This window comes from Clupea harengus, chromosome 19 (genome assembly GCF_900700415.2).
Source record: "Clupea harengus chromosome 19, Ch_v2.0.2, whole genome shotgun sequence".
Classification (NCBI taxonomy): domain Eukaryota; kingdom Metazoa; phylum Chordata; class Actinopteri; order Clupeiformes; family Clupeidae; genus Clupea; species Clupea harengus.
Genome location: NC_045170.1, coordinates 26,297,418 through 26,323,900, shown reverse-complemented (window position 1 = coordinate 26,323,900; position 26,483 = coordinate 26,297,418). Strand labels below are relative to the sequence as shown.

The window sequence follows — 26,483 nt, the reverse complement described above, 5'->3', positions numbered from 1 at the left end:
GAAGAACATATTGTGGCGTGTAGCAGGAGTGATGTGTGAATGACTGTGTGCTTGTGTGTTCATAGTGTGGTGTCTCCCTGTGTTCCATGTGTGAATGTTGATGTCAGCAGAATTCAGTTTTATTGCTCTAAATTGGAGTGATTGGTGTTTTCCCATGTCTATTACAGTCTGCATAATGTTAATGTGTGTTAGAGTACTCTAGTGTAATTCTTCTAAATAATGTTAATTTGTGTTAGAGTACTCTAGTGTTATTCTTCTACATAATGTTAATGTGTGTTAGAGTACTCTAGTGTAATTCTTCTACATAATGTTAATTTGTGTTAGAGTACTCTAGTGTAATTCTTCTACATAATGTTAATTTGTGCTAGAGTACTCTAGTGTAATTCTTCTTGTGCTTTAGAGTCTTTCTGAACCCTGAGTCGTCCTGACGTGTCCATGTATAAGCCATCCCTAACTGCCATTCTGATATTGGTGTTTGAGTGCTCATGCCTTTGATTGTCATTCTTGCCCTTCATTGAACAAAGATATCACCTGACACTACGAGATCACTACTATATTAATCCAACTGGGGAGATGCTGAATTAAAAAAAAACTTTAGGAAAGAAAAGGGCGCAGTGTCAAATAATTCAGTTTTTTAAAGATACTGTACATCATGTTGAAAATGGTGTACCAAATGAAATACCATAATCTTCAGCACATTCACTTCTTTGTTGCCCTCTTTTTCTTTAGCAAAATTCGACATTTGAGTTTGCTGTGCTGTGCTGCACTGTCAAGGTCCTCCTAACAAGAAGAACTGAGATGTGTCTGTGGATGGACAGTGGACTCATGGCATGTTTGTGATGTACTCACGATCATCACCCTCTACTCTTTGAACTCAGATTCATTGTGACTATAAAGGGCAACTCTAGCCCAGGGAGAAGTCACAGTGATATGCTTAGTCCGAGCAGTTTCTTTCTGAGCAACGATGAGAGTGTGTATACTGCATTTGTGGCTGATCTCGCTCCTAAGAAGCTCCTTCAGTGAAGGTGGGTTCAGAGGTTTTAGACAATGTTATAGACAATGTTTGTTTATGTAAATGTAAATATTGTTATAGACAGTGTATGTTTATGTAAATATGTAAATGTAAATATTGTTGAAGACAAACTACAAAATAGCTTCACAGTACAGAATGACAGAAGAAAACACTTAACAGATACAGTACTGCTAAAAGTCAATTTACTCAGACATCAGCTGGTGCAATATTTTAAAACGAAGAGAAAAGCTATACATTTGCAATCATGTAAGGAGTAAATATTTGGCTTCTAAAAGTATTCAACCCCCCTAAAAGTAAATACGTTTTTTTCACAATTACAAAAGAGTAATTGTATAAAAAATGAAACATTATTTGATTTAAAATATGTATGCTTTAGTATATTTAAAAGCAATATATTTTATTTGTTTGCAAACCATAAAAATAAATAACTGAAATGCAGTACTCGCAGAAGTTTTCAAACCCCTGTGCATTTCAGTTCCAGATTAAGGCTGAATAAAGAAAGAAATTATTGGAAAACGATACAGAGGTGCCACTTATCTGAGCATAACTGGCCTTATCATAAATATAGCCACAAGTGGCGGTCACAGGGTCCAAGCAGAATGTTCGCAGTGCCCAAGTGGCCAAAGTTGGAATCTGTTTCAGCAGGTGAAAGAAGAACATTGGGATTTTGGAGAAGTTACAAAAGAATTTGAAGGCGAATAGAATTTTTAAGAACTAAGATTTAAGATTTTTTTTTATTTTCTTCGCTGCTCGGACCCTCAAAAGCTGCGATCAAGGGCCCTAGCACCTCACAACCTGTGACATTCTGTCATCAAACATGGCACTCGCATCTGATGTGTGTGCCGAATTTCATGTTTTAGACATTGGAGTGGAATGGAAGCACCATTCTCCTGTTTACACATGCAGATGGTATTATGCTCAGTGCACAAATTATCCTGTGTTGTTTGAAGTTCATCATTTTATGCATCATGCTTAAATACCACATCTCTGTCGGGTTCCGCGTACTGCACAAGAGTTGCACAAGACTTGCACAAGCCATACTTACACAATACAGGCTAAATTCTGTATGTTTATGATAAATTATAGGTTTGCATGTATGGTTACTTTAGATGTGTATAGTAAAGGTCATGAGGCACAGTTACACAGGTACATTTAGCTACACTTATCTACACGTGCACAAATCAGATTGTTTTATTTCAGCCTGTTCAGATACCTCTATAATTGATGGGATAATAAAAGATTGACTACAGCACCTAAGGCATATAAGAGATAGCTCTGTAAGATGTTCGATGTTGACTTTCACTAATCAGATGGGTTAATTTTAAGCATTTTACAGTTTATTGAATACGTAGAGCACTTTACCTTATCATGAAGGGAACCACCTACCACATACCAGGGATGGAAATTATTTCTGATACATGTATTTTAAATGTGTCAAATTGGTATTGTGTTTTCAGGGCAGTATTTTCCCATACTATACTAATAATTCTGTCAGTATATTTTGAGAATGAAGGATGGGGAGGGGGGAGCAGGAACCAGCACAGACCCACAGAAGTGCTCTATTGAATGTTATTGGGTGACTAAGCCTATATTGAATACAACACAAAGGTGTTTCTGTTCAAAAGAACACACAGTTGAATCAACAACACTAAATGAAGTAAAAACAAATGCTGCATATTATAACCTTCATGGAGTTAAGATTTCTTGAAGACCCGGGCATTAGCTTAAGCTCAGTGTTCCTTAATAAACAAGCAACCAAGTGAATGATCAGGTTTAAAGTGTTACTGGCTTCGCTACTTGGACCCCAGAGTAGGAACTAGTATGAGTGGTTAAAGTAGAGATCTCCTGGATATACAAATCACTTTGTCTAAGCGTCATCAGCCAGGTTGTGAGGAACAGGAAATGAAAGCTAAAAAGACAACGTGATTCAAACGCTTCACTGAGGAAAAGAGGACATATCCAACTGTTTTGATGTCCAACTGAAGTCCAAAAGTAGAAGTTACATCACACCGCCCAGATGCTTTGTAGAAAAGTCTGTCCATCAAACCGAGCATCTGAGGGAGATATTAACTGGTTGAGGGAGGCCACCACAGTCCATCACTCAGAAAAATCTATTTGAATTGGGGTGCAGGTGCAGGACTCCATAATGAATCTATTTGAATTGGGGTGCAGGTGCAGGACTCCATAATGAATCTATTTGAATTGGGGTGTACACAGTTTATTATAGAATAGAATAGTAGAATCTGTGCCTAGATGATAATGTATTGTTTGAAGAATTTATAGAGGCTTTATGCCACCTTCTCTCTTATAGATAATAGGACTTTTATTTTGACATGGTAAAAGGTTTTGCAGATTTGGTTATGTGTTAATGTGAACTTGTCAGTACAGCTACAGATTTTGTTACGGACGGATGCACATGCATTTAATAGTTTAATGGACCCGTATGAGGCTAAAGCTCTTACGGTGGTGATAGTTTGCCAGTTTATTAAATGTACTTTTACGCAAAGGAAGAAAATAAAAGAGTAATTTTACCAGCAGTAAGTTTCATGCCACTATAAATACGGAGATCCGTAACACAGGGAATGCATGAATGCACAGGGGTTGAATATTTATGCAAGCAGAATGTTTTTGTTTTTAATTGATTTATTTTCTTTGAAAAAATACTTTTTTAGCCTTTAGAAATATACTACAGCAAGTGTTCACAATGAAAATACTGACTGGGAAGTATTTTCTGTAAAGCAGAAAATGGGAGATGACTTTCAGGGGGGTTGAATACTTTTTCAGACTACTTTATGTTGTCTTGTATCTGTACAATTATGTACATTATGATTATGTCTCTATATAGAATGTAGCCAGGAGCTAAGGCTGAATGTGGACTTCCCTGGCAGTGATGTGCTGCAGATCTACTCCCCTGATGTGCTCCACTGCCAGGGGGCTTGCAGCCAACATCACTCATGCCAGTTCTTCACCTTTGTCAGGCCTGACTGGACCAGAGACGACAGGTGCCCTACAAGCCAGCACACCGCGAACAGTACAGAAACATACACCACACCAACACATATGTACGCACACAAATGCTAACTGAAGTAAAATCATCATTGGAGCTGTCATGGACAGAAAGTTCCGGCTAGCCAGAAGTTCCGGATGACGCAACAGAGACATTCTGATCAGCTGTTTTGCTTTTGCACGTGAATTATATAGAATCTTCATGTCACACCGAACATTACTAGGGATTTACGGCGAGAAATACGATCAAATAACTTAATATCACCGATTCTGTTTATTTAAAGCTCGCTTTGGACGTCTGGAACTTCATTTGGATCGCGGACTTCCCCGCTAAAGACTAGTTTGACTGTGAACACAAAGCTATCGCAGTTGTTCTTAAACTTTATGTCAGGGCACCGCACAACAAAATATAGACTGACAGGACATTATAGGGCGACAATTCAGTTTCACTTTGAATGACGAGACATTTGAATTTATTTTAAACTCTGATGTAGAATATGCCTACTGTATAGAATAGATTCGGTTTAGACACGGTTTTTCAGTTGTCACGATTTTTCACACCAGCGAACACGGACGCAGACACTTACCTATTGTGCAGATGTGAAACTCCTCCCGTCTTTACAGAAATGCTAACAAAGGTCTAATCTACTTCTCTAAACGTGTTTGGAAAACTCGTTGCAACTATTTCACACCACCCAATGTTTTATTGTTTATGCAATTGCGAAAGACAGAACATACAGGAACATAATATTTTATACAGGATGCAATTTTTTGCAGGTGCAGAAATTAAGTTACACGATAGTAAATATCACAATACATTTACCCAATGTCATTTGGCCATTTCAATGGAACGTTTTTCCATCATTAAATCCCATGATAAAGAAAGAGTTCCTGGCTGCACTCTTCAGATGTCACTTTGACTTGTTTTATGGTGTGTGCACCACCATTATTTGACATCATAATTTAACTAAAATATGTTTTACCAATTGAAAACTCTTAAGCATACATAGGTAAGCAACACTTAACCAGCACTTGATAGTAATAACTATTTAATAATGTATTTCCCCAAACAACTCACAATTACATTATCGCTGTTAAGGCCAAGGGTAACCCTAAGCGTAAAAGGAGGGCAGAGGCTTTTGGAATGCAATCACAAAATGATTGATTTATTAAATAATTAAAGTTGATCACAAAGTGATCAGTAGTTGTAATGTGTGGAATGTGCTGTGTCCATGTCGAATGTTCCAGAGTCATGAAAAGGGACTCGGGTCACAGGAGCAGCTCCTTGGCGCCGGTGTAGTCGATCAGCTGTTAAGTGACAGTCCCGCCCACGAACACACCTGAAACCTAGGCTTAGGGGAGCAGACACAGAGAAAGGCAGCGAGTAACAGAGAAGGCCTGATGACTATCACAAAAACAGTAGATGTGCACTCAGCTACATGGATGTGGCATGTGTTTTTTAAGGCCTGTTTTAGTAGAAAGCCCTCTCACCAACGTCAAGGTACAAGGCCATAGAGAGGTTTTTTTTTTTTTTTTTTTTTAAATGAAAAACAGAAAATCTAATAATGCATTACTGAACATTTTAGCAACACCACCCTAATTCCTCCTATATGTAGTGAAGTGCTGTCTGGAAGGCCAGGTGTGTGGGTTAGTGTTAATGATGTTATAATTAACACGTAAAACTATTTAAACTATTTAAATGAGGCAATAACTAATAATTAAACCTATTCTAATGATTCATACTAGAGCTAAATCTTCTGTTTTTCATTTGTTTTTCAATAAATAATAATCAGATCAAAAAAATCAGATCAACTTTAACTGATTAGCCTTTGTATGCACGATTGCTGAACCCCCTGATCCTCACTGACTTCCATGACCAGTTAGAGACACATTTATTCTGTGTCTCAGACCTGTTAACATGGGAATCACTAGTGAAAAACAAGAAACTCCGCCACCGTCACAAAGCCCATCTGGTTTACTTAGGGCAAACCAATTAGCAGTGAACAACAAACATGAACAAAGGAACACTGAGAACAACAAACCTGAATTGATTGCAATAAATAAACAAGGAAAACGATTGAAACAACAATTATAAATAACAGAACAATTATCTAACTTTGATCACTGTAATTTTTTTTACATATAAACAGATGACTGTAAGGAGAGATGCAGTCCTGATGGAAGACCTCACCACATCTTCCACAGGCTACCACTGCATCCTTACCTCTCCGCACAGTCCGCCTGCAGTAGCAGTGCACCTCCATGAAGTAAACAGGAATAGCAGAGGCACTCTTCCTCGTGCTGGGGAATGGTGCTAACTGGCCAGCCTGTAAAGAGGAACAGAGATGAGTCCGCATGTGGTCTTGATGGTACTGTACCATGCAAGGATCCTCACCTCTGCAGAGAGTAAGACTGTTTGCAATGGCAAACAGTCCACAATCTGCAACCCCCTTCTGTCCCTGGACGTCTGGCCACTGTAGACAAACTGTCTTCCCTGCAAACTGTAGAATGGCAGTTACTTGGGCAGCAAAGTCATCTGTGCAAGTACGATGAAGGGAATCAAAGATACTTACTTCTCCTACCTTGCAGCCGACATTACTTACCACAACCCAGTGATTCCCACAAATATTCATTATTTGTACAAATCCCTGGGTTGGTGCTGGGAGAGGTGTCAGTAGGGCCAGGGAGGTGGTGGAGAGGAGGTCTCCGACATGAGGGTATTGGACCCTCAAGAGTGCCATGGCATGATCGATGGCACGGTCGTCCAACCAAGACTGGGGCTGGAGCAGCATCGCCCTGATGTTGTCCACCCTGTCACTCAGTGACGCCAGAACAGGTTTGCCTGACTGGACACCCGAGATGATAACATCACTGTCCTGAGAAACACACAAAACAGTAACTGGCTCATGAATATGAGAATAACAATAGCAATATTATCCAGCAGTTAAGTCTGGCCGAACCAGACTATTTTTACATGTCTGTTTGTGATATTACCTCCAGCCTGTAGTCCTCTGTCACAGAGCCGGGTAAACCATAAGACTGTCCGGTCTCTTCTTGTGGGGACAGTGTGCCAGGAGGTACAGTGCATGTCACCTGAAAGAGAAACATGCATGTTAAGAGTACTGTTTGTTACATGCCGCTGTTGTGAAGTCACAGTTTGGTTCATTTTTAGAATGACGAGCTGGTAATTACTAAAGTAATATGGCACATGTGATTGTGAGGGTTGGTAATGGATATTCCCACGGGTGTTGTCCGGCGCTGGTGACAACTAACATGGAAATATCCATTACCAACCCTCACAATCACATATGCTCCAATGTGAATTTTAACTAACCTCACGGGTGTCGCTCCCCGACATAGAGCTGTCAGAGGAAACCTCTACAGTCTCCTCAATGGGGTGGCCTGTCTGGGACCCTGGCAAAAGAGAAAAGGCTTGAACTTTTATTCTCTCTGACTACTGTGCACACATAAATGACAACTTTGGAAATGCACCAGAGCAAGTAAGAAAAGATGTTTAGGCATAGCAGACTAACGTAAGTATGAGTATGAGTATAAGTATAACAGTGGAGCACATACTGATACGAACTGGCTTCACTGAAGCGTAGGGTGTCCTGGAAGTCAGAGGGATTCCATCCATGGTCTCCAGCTCCACAAAATTGTCCTCCACCTTCACCACCCTTGAAAAATATGTGAAATTAGTGCCAACTCACGTCATATTAACTTATACTTCTCACGTGCAGCTTCAGAGCATTATTTTTTATGGGGTTGCATATGTTGTATAAGTTAATGTGCCTCAAACCACCACACTACGTCAGAAACCACTAAAAACGAGACATGTCTACTTACTTGTACTTGTTTGTTTGAAACAACCTCATTCCAGAACTCCCTTCCTCTGTCGGTCAAGATGACCTCCGGGGCACCATGTTTCAGGAAGATGTCCATCATAGCCTTAACAAAAGCAACAAAATGTAAAGATACATTCCAGTTTAGGCAGCATGATACTGGATGACACGACGTTCGAATATGGAAAGCTAATGACTGTTACACCTCATAGTGCATTAACTTTTGATATTCAAACGTTGTGAATTCCATTATCACACTTATTCAACCAAGCAGTGGTATAAGAAATCACTACATCACCATAATTCACAAAATATCCATCATAGCCTTACCTCCGCAGTCAACACGGCTGCCTTCCTCTTGATGGGAATAGCCTCTACCCACTTGGTGAAATAGTCAGTCGCTGTGAGGCAATAGGTGTTTTTCCCCTTTCTTGACGCCTTCATGGGTCCGATGAGATCAACACCTGCAAGTAATTGTTTCAGAGAAAGAGACACAAAGGCAAAAAAAGGCTGTTTTTGCAGCTATACTATCAAAGGTTTTTAAATAACAGTGAATGTTACACAGAGATGTTTAGTCTACCAATCATGTGCCAGGGAGCAACTGGCTTGATGGGCCTCATCTCCGGGGCCTCCGTCTTCACCCTCTCAAAGCGTTGGCACCGCATGCAGGTCTGAATCTGAAAGACATTGGTCATTAAGTGTTGGAATGACTTATCCTGCTGCAAATAATAGTGTGTGCCTCCTTTTTTTACCCAGTTGTCCACATCCTCCCTGATGTTCTGCCAATAAAAGCGCTGCCGGATCTTGGCCTCTATGCGCGCTCGCCCAAAGTGGCCTGCGTGTGCCTCTTCGAGGATGGGAGTCTTAAAAAAATCAAGGCAGATTTTTTTTTGTCACATACCCAGTCTACAATTCCTCAAGTAGCCCTCCCATTCAAAATGAACAACTAGTACATTTGGGCATGTGTCATTGAAGGAAAACTGCACACACCCTATAGAATCTATTAAAACATATTGAGGGGATAACCTTTAAAGATGTGTTGAGAGAAGTCCCAACCGCGAGCTCATAGCAACCATCATAGCAACGACGCCAAGATTCTTTGATAAACAGCTGATCGGAACGTCTGTTGCGTCATCCGGAACTTCTCGGTAGCCGGAACTTTCTGTCCATGACAGAGCCACTTATGATGTCCTCCCAACTCCACAGAATCTCAGTCAGTGGGTGGGTGAAGTCGTATTTGGGTGTTGGCTCATTAAAACATATATTTTGTCTGGATGTAAAACTAGCCTGACCCAGGGTCGCTACAGACATGATCAGGTTTTAAAATAATGCGTGGCGGCTTGAGAATAGAAGAGTTGAGGTTAACTCCTTGGTGGTTAATGACGGGGACAAAAGGATTGTTTTGGGTAAAAGTGGACACGAGGCACGTACAAACAGGACTGGCACATGGGGCAAGGTGCGGGATTGGAGATGGCTGGCTGATATTGGTAGTTCCACATAGTATTGTTCTGACTGCTGCGAGACCTGGTTTTGTATTCTGCGTTTGAGCACACTGTTTACTTTATTGAGTTAACTATTTCCTCTGAAGATGCAATTGAGGAAGCATTTGAAAGGGAGACGCTAAAGTATGTGGAACTGGTAGTGGAAGCGAGGCAACGAGGTAGAAAGCACACATAAAACCAGTGGAGATAGATGTTTGTAGGCTTTTGTAGGCTTTGTAGCTAAATCAACTACAACAACTCTGTTGGATTTTGGTTTTGGAGGACGGTCACTCAAAGGAGCTGTCTGGGGCTGCTGAAACGTGAGCCAGTGGTTGTGGCTGAGGTGCACACAGACCACTTGGGCTCGTGAATTAACCTGAACTAAAACTGAGTTACGTGAAATCTTTTTGAGGTCTATCTCGAGGTCAAGGTGTATCCGTTGTTGTCTCTGGTAGTGGCATGCATTCTAACCCATCATGAGTATGGAGGGGAGTGGGTCTGGGCTGCCAGACACCACTGGTTTGCCATCCTGAGGTGCTGTGGGCCTAATTCAGTGAAACACTGATGAAGGAAGGTGCCTGATATAAAACCCAGGTGAAATGTTCATAAAGGCAGCTTTGTTATGGTATCCTGCTGCTCCGGTTTTGTGGTTGGGCTTGGAAGTCATGTTGTTGTGTTTAACATTTTAGCACCTGTTGTACTGTGAAGGAGTGCCTTTACGGATCCCGGGTACAACATGCCGTCCAGGGAAGTCCCCAACTTCCTCCGAACACAAGGAATTTAACATCTTTTCCTGTGTAGAACTAAAAACAAATATATATAATCACCTATAGATTCCCAGGTCAGCCATTCCAAATAGTATTCTCTGTTCATCCTTAGAGAATGCACTTTTTGTCAGATTCAGCAAATTGCTCCTTGAAGTCTTCAAGCTGTGCACTCAAAAAACTCAGTTTTGACACAGTCCTGGCCCTGTAAATGGGAAACAAACATGATCCCATACATTATTCCAGACTTCGGAGTCACATTTTTAATTCTAATGGCTTTAGACATCTTTATAATTGGCTAAGCACACTTAAATCCAATTGTTCTTTTACATTAACCCAGTTGACTGCTTCAACATGCCAAATAATAGTTCACATGATGGTATCAATTCGAAACTAGCTTTATTAGGACAATGCAATTTTTTGGGGCAACTGCTATTATCCTAATATATATGGCAGTGAATACATCGAATCATTGGCCGAAAGCATGTCATATCCCGGTACGAAAGGTGGCGCTGTTTTCATTACAACTAGTGGTGATACAGCCATTTCCGCTTGACCTCTTCACCACTACTACTACATCTCATTCACTTTGAAATACTGAAACAAAATGTAAATGATCGAAATAGTGCTTCTTTAACTATTAATTCACCATCATTGAGAAAAACGGAACAGAATCTCCAAATAGCCTAGCATACAAATCAAACTACTGACAGAGAAGGCAAATGTGCCTTATGCCCCTTCATAAAGGGGGAGACACAAATGATATGAACAATTATAGGCCGATCTCCAAGCTCCAATGCCTAGCCAAAATGTTGGAATCCTTTGTAAATGAGCAAATTAGCTCTTTTCTATCTTTAAACTCAATTTTATGCCCCTTTCAATCAGGTTTCAGAGCTGGCCACAGTACCATTACTGCAACAACCCTTGTGGTAAATGACATAGCCTCTGCTGTAGACAAGAAACAATGTGTGCCGCTTTATTTATTGACCTGTCGAAAGCTTTTGATACAGTAAACCATGAGATACTTTTTGGCAAACTGAACTCCCTGGGATTTGATAATGTCTCCCTCAGATGGTTCAAAAACTACTTCACGGTAGAACACAATGTTATAGATGTTGCAGGCCTTACATCTGAGGCCCTAGTAATTAATTCTGGTGTCCCTCAGGGGGGCTCTATTTTAGGCCCGGTATTGTTCTCACTGTTTACGATTAATAATATCCTGCTGACCATCTAGAACATTGCAAAGTCCATTTTTTTGCCGATTGATACAATTTTGTAAGCCTCAGCGCCCTCTATAGATTCAAGCAGTTTCAAAACCTTCAACATGCTTTTGATTGTGTACAGGATTCCCTAAAGTCCCTCAAATTGATGCTGAATGAGTCTAAGACTAAATTCATGATTTTCTCCAATGGTAGAAATAATGTCCCCTCCACCCATAGGATATGCACCCGTTCTGGGACTAATATTGAGCAAGTTCCTTGCTATAAATACCTAGGTATCTGGCTAGATGATAGGCTGTCATTTAAATCACATGTTCTTGACCTAGCTAAGAAGGTTTAAAATTAACTGGGTGCTCTTTATAGAATAAGATCTTGTTTTACTTTTGAAAACCGAATGGAAATAGTGCAATCAACAATTTTGTCAGTTCTTGACTATGGTGACATTGTTTACATGTATGCTGCACCCTCTACCTTAAAACTCATGGACTCTGTTTACCATAGTGCTATTCGCTTTGTTACAGGAGACGCTTTCAGGACCCACCACTGTAACTTATACAAGAATGTTGGTTGGTCCCCTCTAGCAGACAGGAGGGACAAACACTGTCTTTTATTTGTTTATAAAGCCTTAGTGGGAAAACTGCCTAATTATCTCATGTCACTTTTAAAATTAAAATCCATCTGTCATAATACACGGTCACAGAACCTCATCTCCCTTGAAATCCCCCTTACAAAAACTAATATAGGTAAAATAGCTTTTAAGTTCTTTGCTTCCCATAAATGGAACACTATTCAAGTGGAGTTGAAATTAACCAAGTATTTGTCTGTCAACCAATTTAAGAGCCTTTTAGATAATAAGGATGTGCCTCAATGCTGTTGTTTTAAATGATTCTCTGATTTAATTTTTTTACTTTATGTTATTTTATTTATTTATTTTTTATACTTAATTTCTGAGTTGTTTATTATGAGTTGTGTTTTTTAAATGTATTTTGTCTGTTTTGTTTTGTTATGGTTTGTTTATTTATTGTTCTTCTGTACTATGTAGCCTCAATCAGGGCATTGCTGCAAAAGAGCCCTGTGCTCAGTCAATTTCTCCCTGAATAAACAATGATGATGATGTAAACAACCATCAAACACCTGCTTTCTATATTTTTTTATAGCAGTGAAATATGTACATTCAAATATACACATTTTTGTACATACACACAATTTGAAGTATGCATGACCAAGACCATGCACCGTTTTCTCGTACCTTCCTGTGCTGCATATCAGAACTGGCCAACAGAAAAGCGAATTGTTCTGACGGCTCCTGTTACCGTGGAAACAATAAACGAAGCTAACTTTAGTATCTAAATAGCAACTGCATATCAGAAATGGCTAACAGAAAAGTTTGTGATATTACTGTTTTTTGAAAAGGAAACATATAATTGTCAAGTTCACTGTTAAATTATATGTTTCTCAATCAAATATTTTAAACTAAATATAGAAAGCAGACTGGCTGCCAGTGTCTCACTATTTGATTTGTATGCTATGCTAGGCTATTTGCAGATTCTGTTCCGTTTTTCTCAATGATGGTCAATTATTAGTAGATAAAGAAGCACTATTTAGATAGTTTAGATTTCGTTTCAGTATTTCAAAGTGAATGAGCTGTGGGAGCACAAGAACAATGAATGTCTAGCAGCGATTATCATAGACATATATGATGCATGTACAGTATATATGTCTATGGCCACTACCAACAACAACAACTTATCGTCTCTTTCGACTTCCGGGTCATGACCTGGGAGGGAGGGAGGGGGAGGGCGGTGGGATCTCAAGCATGCGCAAACACGCAGAGTCCAGTTCCTTGTCCAATTCACTGTTTACAAGCACGCGATGTCCGAATTATCAACCGACTCGGACTGAGTTATCTCGGGGTGTCGATCGGATCGTAGTCGGACCGCAATTATTCGAACAAAGGTGTTTACAGGAAAGGGATAATTCTATTTCAGTCCAAATAAGCCAGTAATTCTAATCCATGTAACCACAGGGCTGCAACTGTGAAAACAACACTCCAGGATGCTGGCCTTGGATGTAGAAACAAGTGATAGCCAAAAATTAAATGTCAGAACACCGACATCGGACTGTGGATGACTGGATACTTTCACCATGGCAGCAAAAATTTCACCAGATATCAAATCAAAGTAAATTCATAGGTGTATAGTTAAAGTACACTAAAAGAACAATTGAAACTAGTTCAAAAAATAGTAAACTTGAGTTGACGTTAGAAGTGATTTTACAGTCACAGAAGCATTCTTCTATGTATTAAGAACTACTTTACTGAAAGTGTATTCCTTTGTATACTTCTTAAAACGTATTACTTTAAAAACTTGATATTTAAGAATATATTAATAAAATACATACGATTTCATATTCCGTGTCCAGTATATTTGCATACAGTGCACAAATAGCACACTTATACAAACAGTACATATGAATACACACACACAAATAATCACACATTATATTATATTTATTAAAAGTTTGTAAGATGTATATGTGTGAGATGCATTTGTAATGTATCTGTCTTCTGTCCCCGTCTGCCCCAGGCACTTCTACTGTTACCTGAAGCACACAGAATCTGGGGCCCCGTCTCAAGAGACTGAGCTGGATGGGGTGACCTCAGGCTATTCTCTTAAAAACTGCGAAGAGAAGACTGGTATGCTCAGTCTACTTCCTCTTCACTACAGTAACCTCTTCATGAACGCATTTCAAACTCAAGATTTACCATTTGTCTGTGAGAACACAGAAATGAAAGTGGTGTGTCTACCCGAAAGAGTTCAAATGAGTGTGTGCAAGGACTGAAATGGGTTTAAGTTGATAAGCAGGAAAAAGTAGAATCTAAATCATCTGCAGTAGTACTAGTTCCAACTAGTATTTCAAAGAAGGATTTTGACTAGTGTGTGACAGGATATAATTGTAAATTCTGACTAAATGAGTACCATGGCAAAGGGTGATTTATTTTACTCACGTCATTCTCCCTTTTCCTCTCTCCCCTTTTGTTTGTCTTTTCTTGTGTTAGATACATGTTTGTCATCTGTCTATCAGGATGTGGACTTCTATGGAGCCGACTATCGCACACTGTTCACTGCAGACTATAAGGAGTGCCAGAGAGCCTGTACATCAGATCCAGGCTGTCAGTTCTTCTCCTGGCTGAATGATGACTTCGCCAGACCCCAGTACAAGTACACAACCTGCCTCTGAGAAAATAACGATTTACATTAATGCCTTTCTGCTTTTATCAAAGACAAGCCAGAGGGTATGTCACAGAAAAAGTCAACCTTCTTTCACAATACATATTACAATATCAATCAGTCGTTACTTTCCTTCTATATCAGTCTGGTAATGACTGAAATATGACAGAGGATTTTGCTGCAGTGTCTCTCAGCACACAACTCACAGGTGACAGCACAAATATGGCATGATTGGCACATTGCATGGCTCAGACAACATTGATAACAGCCAGATGTCAAACAGAAGGTTTTTTAGTTTAACATGTTTCTCAAGCCAGCCTAACAATTGGGGAAAAGGACAGAATGGCATGACATTTAAATTGGCAGACTTCAATGTGTTAAGTCAACATTTTAGTTAAAAACATTAAAAATAAAGAAAAGAAATAATAAAAGTAATGTACTGTTGCCTAAATATACTAATGTTAGCATGCTAACCAGCTAGCCTCAGTTCAGCCTCTCTCATAATACCACTGTGTAATTTGAGACATTTGAGAGGCACTGGAGCAAGTAAGCTTGGCTATCCTGTAGTTGTTGGCAAGCGCATTGCCTATCAGTTAGGTATTTAAACAAGGACCTACTACTACCTAGGTCTATTTCTATTTTAAAGTAAATGTAACATAGAAATATCTGTTGCAGATACCAATGGTCTAAGATACCTTTCAAGTAGCTTTTTGGCTACTTCTGAAAAACGGGGGTCTGGCATTGTGCCAGGTTGGCTGGATACTCCAGAGACACTAATTAGGAGTTCTGTGAGCTTGGCCCTCAGGACAGTCTCCATGGTCGGCCATAATGGCCCATATGTGCATAGGGCCCCGAGGTGGCCGCAAGGGGCAACCCACAATCGGCCTTAAAGGTATTTGTCATTGTGGGTGTGTCCTCTGCTGCCCTGGATGGGAATTGTATGATTCCTCCCTGGAACACTCTGCTCATAGACACTCTGCTCATAGACACCATAGACACTCTGCTCATAGACACTCTGCTCATAGACACTATATACACTCTGCTCATAGACACCATAGACACTCTGCTCATAGACACTCTGCTCATAGACACTATAGACACTCTGCTCATAGACACTCTGCTCATAGACACTATAGACACTCTGCTCATAGACACTATAGACACTCTGCTCATAGACACCATAGACACTCTGCTCATAGACACTCTGCTCATAGACACTCTGCTCATAGACACTATAGACACTCTGCTCATAGACACTCTGCTCATAGACACTCTGCTCATAGACACTATAGACACTCTGCTCATAGACATTCTGCTCATAGACACTCTGCTCATAGACACTCTGCTCATAGACACTCTGCTCATAGACACCATAGACACTCTGCTCATAGACACTCTGCTCATAGACACTCTGCTCATAGACACTCTGCTTATAGACACCATAGACACTCTGCTCATAGACACTCTGCTCATAGACACCATAGACACTCTGCTTATAGACACTATAGACACTCTGCTCATAGACATTCTGCTCATAGACACTCTGCTCATAGACACTATAGACACTCTGCTCATAGACACTATAGACACTCTGCTCATAGACACTCTGCTCATAGACACTATAGACACTATAGACACTCTGCTCATAGACACCATAGACACTCTGTTCATAGACACTCTGCTCATAGACATTCTGCTCATAGACACCATAGACTCTCTGCTCATAGACATTCTGCTCATAGACACCATAGACACTCTGCTCATAGACACTCTGCTCATAGACACCATAGACACTCTGCTCATAGACACTCTGCTTATGGACACTCTGCTCATAGACATTCTGCTCATAGACACTCTGCTTATAGACACTCTGCTCATAGACACTATAGACACTCTGCTCATAGACACTCTGCTCATAGACACTATAGACACTATAGACACTCTGCTCATAGACACCATAGACACTCTGCTCATAGACACTCTGCTCATAGACACTATAGACACTCTGCTCATAGACACCATAGACACTCTGCTCATAGACACTCTGCTCATAGACACTATAGACACTCTGCTCATAGACACTATAGACACTCTGCTCATAGACACCATAGACACTCTGCTCATAGACACTCTGCTCATAGACACCATAGACACTCTGCTCATAGACACTCTGCTCATAGACACTCTGCTCATAGACACTCTGCTCATAGACACTCTGCTCATAGACACCATAGACACTCTGCTCATAGACACTCTGCTCATAGACACTCTGCTCATAGACACTATAGACACTCTGCTCATAGACACTCTGCTCATAGAAAACCCACAGAGAGCCGATGCAGACATGCTTGCAGTGGTGGTCTCCCCATTTCAGAGACATCAAGAAGAGTCTACAGTAATTAGACTACAAACAGAACCAAACACAGAAGACAAAACAGAAGACATGATAAAAGCTAGAAATCAACATTACCCATTAGCTATCTCCTGAAGAAGTTTCTATCTGGATTCGCTTTGTTCATCATTTGATTTTATGAGTATGTCTGCTTTCTCCTCAGATTCAAATGCCACCTGAAGTTCAGCTGGTCAGTTCCAAAACCCCCAGCGCTGAAGATCCTGAGTGGGGTTGTGTCAGGCTTCTCCCAAAAACTCTTCCAGATCACCAGTCAGTCAGACAGTCAAACTACACGCAGTTACATGCACTACTGCATGCCTATACTGTCTGTCCTAGATAGAACATGCACATCCACACACATTCATGCACAAATGTTAATGCCCTTCAGTGTTGACCGTTTCTCACACACACATTAACCTTGTGGCATGTGCTTCCTCTCCCTCTGGCAGCTAAACAGTGTGAAGTGTGTCGGAGTGTGTCGGAGATCTTCACAAATACAGATTTCCCCGGTCATGACTTTGAGCAGATTCCTGCTGTGTCTGCTGAGCACTGCCAGTTCCTCTGCTCTGTCCATCCAAGATGCACCTACTTCTCTTATACCACCAGCCGATTTATCACCGGGGATCAAAAGTAAGCCCACAACCCAGCAATGTACTACCCAGCAAAGAGTTAAAATTGGAGATTGCTTCAAGTTCCACAATATATTGTTGTGACTGCTATGAGACCAGACATGGTATTGTATTCTGAGTGTGAGCGTGTTGTTTACTTTATTGAGTTAACAATTTGAAGATTGAGGAATGGAAGAAGCCAAAATATGCGGAAGTTGTAGCAGAAGCAAGACAATGTCATTTCATAATCACAAGACTAAGTATGAATACAGTATGATTTGATCTCCATGAAAGGCAAAAGATGCTTTGCTTCCTGAAGCATTCAGAAGACGAGAAGCCTATGCAGAGAAAAGAAGAGGTGCATTCTGGAATGCCATCACGCTTCTGTGAACTCTCTAGGGGTGAGTGTCCCCTGCTGTACCTCATCTCCCATCTCTACCTTTCTAGTGCCCACACTGAATCATAGAGACACAGGGAACTTACAGTTCATGTATGCTTATGGTATGCCAAAGCAAATATAATGTCCACAGAGTGTTCATCAAAACCAGTGGTGTAGAGAGATAATCACAGACACGGTGTCCCATGAAAACCAGTGGTGTAGAGAGATAATCACAGACACGGTGTCCCATGAAAACCAGTGGTGTAGAGAGATAATCACAGAAAAGGTGTCCCATCAAAACCAGTGGTATAGAGAGATAATCACAGACAAGGTGTCCCATCAAAACCAGTGGTATAGAGAGATAATCACAGACAAGGTGTCCCATGAAAACCAGTGGTGTAGAGAGATAATCACAGACAAGGTGTCCCATCAAAACCAGTGGTATAGAGAGATAATCACAGACAAGGTGTCCCATCAAAACCAGTGGTATAGAGAGATAATCACAGACAAGGTGTCCCATCAAAACCAGTGGTATAGATAGATAATCACAGACAAGGTGTCCCATCAAAACCAGTGGTATAGAGAGATAATCACAGACAAGGTGTCCCATTGTACAAAAATCCTCCTGGGAACCAAGGAAAAAAGCGTCATCCAATTTGTTTTGGGAGGAGGGGATTTCCTATCTATTGGGGGTTAAAAAAACATCTTACATTTTTATTTTAGTGTGCCAGGCAATTTAGGAAAATAAATCCAGATGGGCCGAACAGGACCCCAACACACAGCAAGGGGTCTTGTTTTGTCCGGAGGTGATTTATTAACGACTTACTAACCGAGAGTGAGGTCATGCCGGGAAAATATCAAACTGAGGCTTTAACGTATCGACTGAGCGATAGCGAGGTTCATTCATTTTGAAAATGTCGTTAGAGGGCAATGCAGATCTGTATTGACCGGTGAGGAGGGCAATACGCAGCTGGCATGACTACGCATTAGCCAATCAGAACGCTCGTACTGTCGTTGCGGTACTGACTGGTGAACTATACATTACCCCGCTTATTATACGGCTACTTGTCAAAACTATAACAGACATTCCTCCAAAATGCCTCTTTTTGATGATTTTGTTGCCTTTTTGTGTCTAAGTTATTTACGCAAACAGAGTTTGTTTTTCGTGTTGTGTAGCAATCTATCACTTGCCGACTTTAAGTTACAATTAATTTCCATTATGCTAAGCGAATAGACTACTTGCAGAAAGATATTAAAGACGTGAATTAGAAGCACAAAATCCATTGCCAATGGTAGCGGACATACATTTTTTGCAGCAGTCTTTATAAGGAAATATAAGACCTCCAAACTTTGGGTTGATTAAAAACCAACATCACATATTTTAGATTATGATGTTTCTGTGGATAGCAGCAAGGCTTTGAATGTAAGGACCCACAGATTTGCCAATGTTTCCTCATTCGGTGCTTCTTCTCCTTATACCGTATTTTCCTGACTATAAACCGCACCGTATAAACAGCATTACAGTATTTTATGTAAGTTTAAAAACAAACATGTGTGTATTGACCACAATTTATTCAATGTTACATCATCCTGTCCCATAAAACTAAATGCCATGCAGTTGTGATGTGAGCACTACTAGCCATTTAATAGTAGCATGGGATGGGCACCCTCTTCGCACGTACGCACACACACCATGCATTTATTATAGTGCAGTATAGTGCATTTATGGTGCATTTGATACAAATAAAATTGCTCTTCAAATTCATTGCACTTTGATATTTTTAGGGTAGCAGTACTCAGAGATGGGCAAAAATACATCAAAATGTATTTTGATACAAAATACAAAATACCCCTCAAATAAATGTATCAAAATAAAATACAAAATACTGGTGCCAGAAATATTTAAAATATAGGAAATACTTTTTCTGGATTTTCCGTTTTCTCACAGTTTGGTATAGCAGAGCATTCAGGTTTGGGCTATATAATGTACACAAAGCTCTGGGGAACCCCACAAATAGGAAAAACAGTCACAGAATATCAGTGTAAGCAAAGCTATTAAAAGACAACAACTTGATTGATTATGTATATATATATATTTGCAGGCAGCAGCTGTGTGACTCATGTTTTCACTAAACAGGGATCTCAATGCAATCTCTATGGCTTCCGGGAGGGCTCGCCCCACCATGCTTTTGTCATACGTAATTGTGTATAAGGACGTCATACGGCTTTGATCAAGTCACAGGCCGTGTCTATCACCGCACACTTGCACACTTCAAACACTGACTTTCAGTGCTTAGGGCGTTCACACTGACAGAACCAGCAGAATTCAGGGCACTGAAAGTACCTGGATGGCGCACTGCAAACGGTCAAAAAATGCAGTGTGAAATAATGGACACTACTCACTCTAAACGGGCGCCATCTTGGCTACGTAGCGGAAGAGGAGGAGCCCTTTCGGAAGCTTTTCAGTTTGGAAAGTTGGCTGACTGACGCTTCGCAAATCACTTCAACCATTATTGCTGGTTACAATAACTGTGTTATCTGATAGTACAGTGTCTATTTCTCTGTAACTTTTAAAAAATCTAAGCAAGAAAACGCTAAAAGATGTACAAAACACGGCTGTCAGCAGAGCTTTGGTCCACCATCTTTGTTTTTCCCCAAATTTCCAGGTGGCCGGAGCCCAGATTTACGGGTTAAAGGCTCCCACATTTGTGTCTCTCAGTGTTCCATTTGAGACAACACTAATCAGCGACAGAACAAACTACATATGTAAGTGCACTGTATTGCAGTGCACTGTATTGCAGTGCACTGTATTGCAGAGTACTTTGTAAAGTGTGCCGTAATACATTCTGTCAAGATGGCTAACGTTCGGTGCAACAACTCGATTCTCTCTTTGAAAGAACCTCCTTTAAGTCGGCGTACTAATGAAGATAAATTGACAAGGATCAAGACAGCTATCTAAGTTTTCGAACACAGCCCTGTTTTGTGAAAAAAATGGATTTAACGTGAGAGTCAATGAGAGAGATCTGGGCGATTTCCATTTCGCCCCAAAAAGGGGCGAGGTCATTTGAAGCACCACTTTTGCCTGACTGTTGCCTGATTCGACAATGACATTCAGAGGCAGATCAGATGGTCTAGTGGTAGAATCTGACAGAAAAAAAATCTCCTTCTGCCTTAACAATGGAGAAAGTATTTTGAGTATTTTAAATACAAAATTACTCTACTCTAAAGTATTTTGATACAAATTACGTTAGATTTTTTATCGGCCCTATCAAATACAAATTACAAAATACTCAAAGCAGTTGAAATATGTATTTCAAATACAAGTAATTGAAATACTGACCATCTCTGGCAGTACTCCAATTTAGTACTCGTGTCAGTACTCATATCCGTACTCTGCAAGTACACAAAAACGTAAGAACTCGTATTTGGTCTGAAAAAAGTCATATTGGTGCATCCCTATTAACATTATGAGCCTGTCGGTGATGAAAATAAATGAATGTTTGCCCCATAGAATTACATTGTAATTGATCCCAATTGTTTTTGTTCCTAGGAAAAAAATGGATAGAAAGAAATTGGGAAATAGGGTCCAGGTTAAAAAATAAAGAGTTCTCCTTTAAGAAAAGTGTGCGGTATAAGTTTTTTCATATTAAAATATTAACATCAGGGGCGGACAAGCAAAAGAAACTAGCCAGGGAATTTGCTGTCAAGTATGCCAAATTCAAAATGACACGTGTATTGATCAACAAATCTTTAACATCATCTGTTCCTTGTATTGTTTGTGTTCAGCTATAAAACTGACTAAGCCCTCACTGCTATAAGATTGAAACAGCTGTGTTCCTGCAGATACATTACCTTTTGAATATCTGTATTATATCAAAGCCACTGTCTATAATACTTTGGGCTATATGATGTAAAAAAAAAAAAAAAAAAACTAACTGGCCCTCACAAGACCAGCACACTGGGACAATTCCCGAACTTCCCAATGGCCAGACCACGTCTGCCTTAATACCTAATAAATACGACCTCACAGTGACACATGCAAATATTCTAGCCTGATGGTGAGAAATATTTACACTTACTAATCCAGTTGATTCTTAGCTGGGTCGAGTTCAAGTATTCAATTCAATTCAATTCAATTTTATATACTTATACCCTTATTGTATTTTCTATTTCATTCTTTATTCATCCTATTTATAATTATTCTTTAAGTTCTTTATGTTTTCTTTAAGTTCTTTAAGTTCTGATTTTCTAGCATTTTGTGAGTTTATATTCATGTTTCTTGTGGATTTCTTCATCATGTGGAGTTTAATGTTTATATATTAATTATGTGTCTTACTCACTATTTCTATTGTTTTCCTTTTTCTTTTTCTTATGTATCTTACATTTGTGAAAACTTTGAGCTTCACTTGCTGTATGATAGATGCAACACAAAACATCCTGCTAATTAATACTATACTAAGACTATTCTATGAATTGACTTGCAGACTGGGTCACAGTTCGTTATGAGAACACAGATTTCCCTGGCTTTGACATCCGCTACGTGAAGCTGGATGATCCAGACTCCTGTGAGACTCTATGCACAGCTGACCCACACTGCCAGTTCTACACCTATGTCTTTACATCTTTCTACGAGCCTGACTACAGGTCTGTTTCAGTCATAGAGCTCAGAGTTTCATACACAGACATAATTCTACTTAATCACTCCACATTGACTGAGACATAACTTATATTCATTTTATGGATGTCATGTGAATGTGGTTTTATTAGTGTCGTGTGTGTCTGCCCTACAGGAGGCGCTGTTTCCTAAAGCAGGTCATCACTATGCCTGTGCCACGTAAAGTGGCGTCCCTGAAAGGGGTGGTGTCTGGCTTTACTCTGAGGGGCTGCAGTGATCCTAAACCAGACGAGCCTACAAAAGGTGGGGATAAATATGTGCACACACACTTATACTGTATCTAACCTCATCAATGCTCAACACATACATTTGTACATGTGTATGTGCACACACACTAACAAGGTTTACACTCCCGGGGGTTTTACATCTTACACCTGCCAAAACAAGTGACTTTTATTTAATACAATTCAATTGTATTTTATTTATATAGCACCATAACAATACAATTGTCTAAAGGCGCTTTACAGAGCCCAGAGCCTGGACCAATAGCTGATTCAAGTATTCACTCTTTAAACAACCTCTGTCCACATATGTATTTGGTTGGCATGGTTACCAAAATTGTATCATCTGATCTGTTTGGTTACACACAATCATGACCAGGTGTCTATTTGTATCCACATATGTGTGTCACACTTTTCTGGTCTGATTACACATCTATTATTATTCAATCTCCATCTCTGCCATTTGAGAGCAAAAACAAAATCTGAATTGGGTCAGACTTACCGTGCTGCACATAGAAGCAGACTCATATGCAGGCCTCGCCGTTTGGGAGATTCTCCCGATCAGTTATCTGGTCATGACTATTTGACTTTACACTTGCCCATGTCTCCAGCATCCATTATGTTGACGATGAAAATTTGTAAATGTTATTTACTTCATCTGTGTGTGGTCAAAGTATTTTGTTTTGGTATTCTTGGACATCACAGCCGCTTTATTGGTTTTGCATAATTTATTTTGGAAGATCCTTTATAGAATTATGAAGTCAATTAAGGCATATTTTGAAAATCTTTTGAACATCTTGGAAATAGTATCATGGCTGGATACTCAATTTCACCATTCTAACTCTCCAATGGGCTAGCTTGAGTTAACCCATTATGAAGGGAAAACTGGTCAAACTTTCATAGTAGTGAGGAGGTCATTCCTTCTATTTCTATTTAATTAGTCATGTCATTTCAGTGTGATTGTGTTATGCAGGTTCTACAGCTGTCCATTTTTACAGTTATGTCTTGTTATTTACTTTCTGTACATTTGACTGGACATAACAACCAATATGGAGATAAAGTATGGCTAATGTGAAAGCACAACATGAAGGCATAGCCCTTGGGCTAAATTATATAGCTATCAAAGTACAGCAAACATTTAACATTAACAAATACATTTAAAACTGCTGGCAACACCAATAACAAATCTTTATTATTTTAAGGTCCTGCAATGTGAATTGTGAACATGGCAGACAGCAAAGAACTCCACTGTGTGGAGTGGAGTTTCATCCAAGTCCAATGTTTTCATATACTGGGACAACTACAGTCCTCTGACAAAGTATTATTCATTTGTTCATTAACGTTTTGTTTCAGGCTCTGTTTTTAAAGTCATGTGTCGTGCCATGCTGTGTCTTTGCATACAGACACACATCACATACCTACATTAATATAGATGGACATACAGTGTCTATACATACAGACACACATCACATACCCACATTAATGGGACATACAGTGTCTATACATACAGACACACATCACATACCCACATTAATGGGACATACAGTGTCTATACATACAGACACACATCACATACCCACATTAATATAAATGAACATACAGTGTCTATACATACAGACACACATCACATACCCACATTAATATAAATGAACATACAGTGTCTATACATACAGACACACATCACATACCCACATTAATATAAATGAACATACAGTGTCTATACATACAGACACACATCACATACCCACATTAATGGGACATACAGTGTCTATACATACAGACACACATCACATACCCACATTAATATAGATGGAGATACAGTGTCTATACATACAGACACACATCACATACCCACATTAATATAGATGGACATACAGTGTCTATACATACAGACACACATCACATACCCACATTAATGGGACATACAGTGTCTATACATACAGACACACATCACATACCCACATTAATATAGATGGACATACAGTGTCTATACATACAGACACACATCACATACCCACATTAATGGGACATACATTGTCTATACATACAGACACACATCACATACCCACATTAATGGGACATACAGTGTCTATACATACAGACACACATCACATACCCACATTAATATAGATGGACATACAGTGTCTATACATACAGACACACATCACATACCCACATTAATGGGACATACATTGTCTATACATACAGACACACATCACATACCCACATTAATGGGACATACAGTGTCTATACATACAGACACACATCACATACCCACATTAATGGGACATACAGTGTATATACATACAGACACACATCACATACATTAATATAGATGGACATACAGTGTCTATACATACAGACACACATCACATACCCACATTAATGGGACATACAGTGTCTATGCATACAGACACACATCACATACCCACATTAATATAGATGGAGATACAGTGTCTATACATACAGACACACATCACATACCCACATTAATGGGACATACAGTGTCTATACATACAGACACACATCACATACCCACATTAATGGGACATACATTGTCTATACATACAGACACACATCACATACCCACATTAATGGGACATACATTGTCTATACATACAGACACACATCACATACCCACATTAATGGGACATACAGTGTCTATACATACAGACACACATCACATACCCACATTAATGGGACATACAGTGAGCACACTCTCTCTCTCTTTGCTCTTTGCACTTTCCAAACACACACACACACACACACACAAGCACAAGATCACTATCTTGCACTACCCATCCTCACAAGCACAAGAACATTATATATATTTTTGCACTCTCCACACCAGCAGCACAAGATCACTTTTCACTTTTCTCCTAGCACCGACACTGTCAAAATCATTGCACTCTGTACAATAGGGTCAGACGCTTTCCTGCATCTGGAAACACTCTGTGTGAATATGTTCTCCCTATGTGTATGTATATGTGATTTATGTATGTATGTCGGTGAGGTGTATAAGTGTATATGTGTATTTGTGTATGTGTATAAGCTTCTGGATGACCTAAATTTCCCTCGGGATTAATAAAGTATCCATCCATCTATCTATCTATCTGACCTCTGACCCCTGGTTTTGGTTTGTGAGGCAGGTATGACGACTGAAAGCCCGGTGTAGTCCATCTCCTGCTGGCTCCTAGAGGCCCTCACCAGTTCCTGGACCTGTACAGACTACTGCTTGAGAGAAGACCCTTACTGCTGAGGGAACATGTGGATAGTTGTGGTCTGCTTATAAAGGCTGGTAGTTGAGGTGTTAAATAAATAAATAGCCTCCATACCTTGTATCTCTTTTTTTCTGTGTTCCTGGAGCATAGAAGAGCTGACGTCAGTAAAAGCAGATCAAAGAAGGCCATCCTGCCCTCCTCTCTGTCCTGCTGCAGTCTTCTCTCTCAAACACACCAACCCTTTTATGAGTCACTTTTCGAATACCACAGACCTAAAGAGTGTTTTTGTCTAATTGTAAAATGAAATTACATACTTAAAATGTGTGCATGCCAGTGTTTTGGGATGAGGTCCCCACATTTCTGTTCTGTAGTAGAAACATAATCAGCGTTTGTGTTATCATGACCACCAAT

General features: G+C 39.8%; 1 protein-coding gene and 2 long non-coding RNA genes across 5 annotated transcripts; 1 reads left to right on the top strand and 2 right to left on the bottom strand.

Annotated features, from left to right (window-relative positions):
- Nucleotides 1-877: 877 nt before the first annotated feature.
- Nucleotides 878-26,176, top strand: LOC105910278 (plasma kallikrein-like). 3 transcript variants are annotated; one of them, XM_031586204.2, is made up of 10 exons: nucleotides 878-1,025; nucleotides 3,879-4,035; nucleotides 13,932-14,041; nucleotides 14,405-14,567; nucleotides 17,132-17,238; nucleotides 17,418-17,598; nucleotides 17,871-17,977; nucleotides 22,440-22,599; nucleotides 22,746-22,873; nucleotides 26,001-26,176. In XM_031586204.2, the coding sequence occupies exons 1-10, from the start codon at nucleotides 965-967 to the stop codon at nucleotides 26,024-26,026; spliced, it is 1,200 nt and encodes a 399-aa protein (XP_031442064.1). In that variant the 5' UTR covers nucleotides 878-964; the 3' UTR covers nucleotides 26,027-26,176. The 3 variants fall into 3 exon arrangements, with proteins under 3 accessions (XP_031442064.1, XP_042566565.1, XP_042566564.1); XM_042710631.1 differs by lacking the exon at nucleotides 26,001-26,176 and adding an exon at nucleotides 24,054-24,409; XM_042710630.1 differs by lacking the exon at nucleotides 26,001-26,176 and adding an exon at nucleotides 22,936-23,035 and having other exon boundaries at nucleotides 22,746-22,895.
- Nucleotides 7,070-7,897, bottom strand: LOC116224994. The gene is made up of 4 exons (XR_004165852.2): nucleotides 7,886-7,897; nucleotides 7,616-7,716; nucleotides 7,374-7,453; nucleotides 7,070-7,132 (listed from the first exon to the last, which is right to left on the bottom strand). It is a non-coding gene; the product is annotated as an uncharacterized LOC116224994 (long non-coding RNA).
- On the bottom strand, nucleotides 8,460-8,741 carry LOC122133792. The gene is made up of 2 exons (XR_006152991.1): nucleotides 8,634-8,741; nucleotides 8,460-8,558 (listed from the first exon to the last, which is right to left on the bottom strand). It is a non-coding gene; the product is annotated as an uncharacterized LOC122133792 (long non-coding RNA).
- Nucleotides 26,177-26,483: the final 307 nt, after the last annotated feature.

Coding starts and splice junctions, on each gene's coding strand:
- LOC105910278 (XM_042710630.1), top strand. CDS start 965: ATGAGAGTGTGTATACTGCATTTGTGGCTGATCTCGCTCCTAAGAAGC. Junction 17,599..17,870: donor TTTATCACCGGGGATCAAAA/GTAAGCCCACAA, acceptor TCTCCATGAAAG/GCAAAAGATGCTTTGCTTCC. Junction 22,600..22,745: donor TTCTACGAGCCTGACTACAG/GTCTGTTTCAGT, acceptor TCTGCCCTACAG/GAGGCGCTGTTTCCTAAAGC.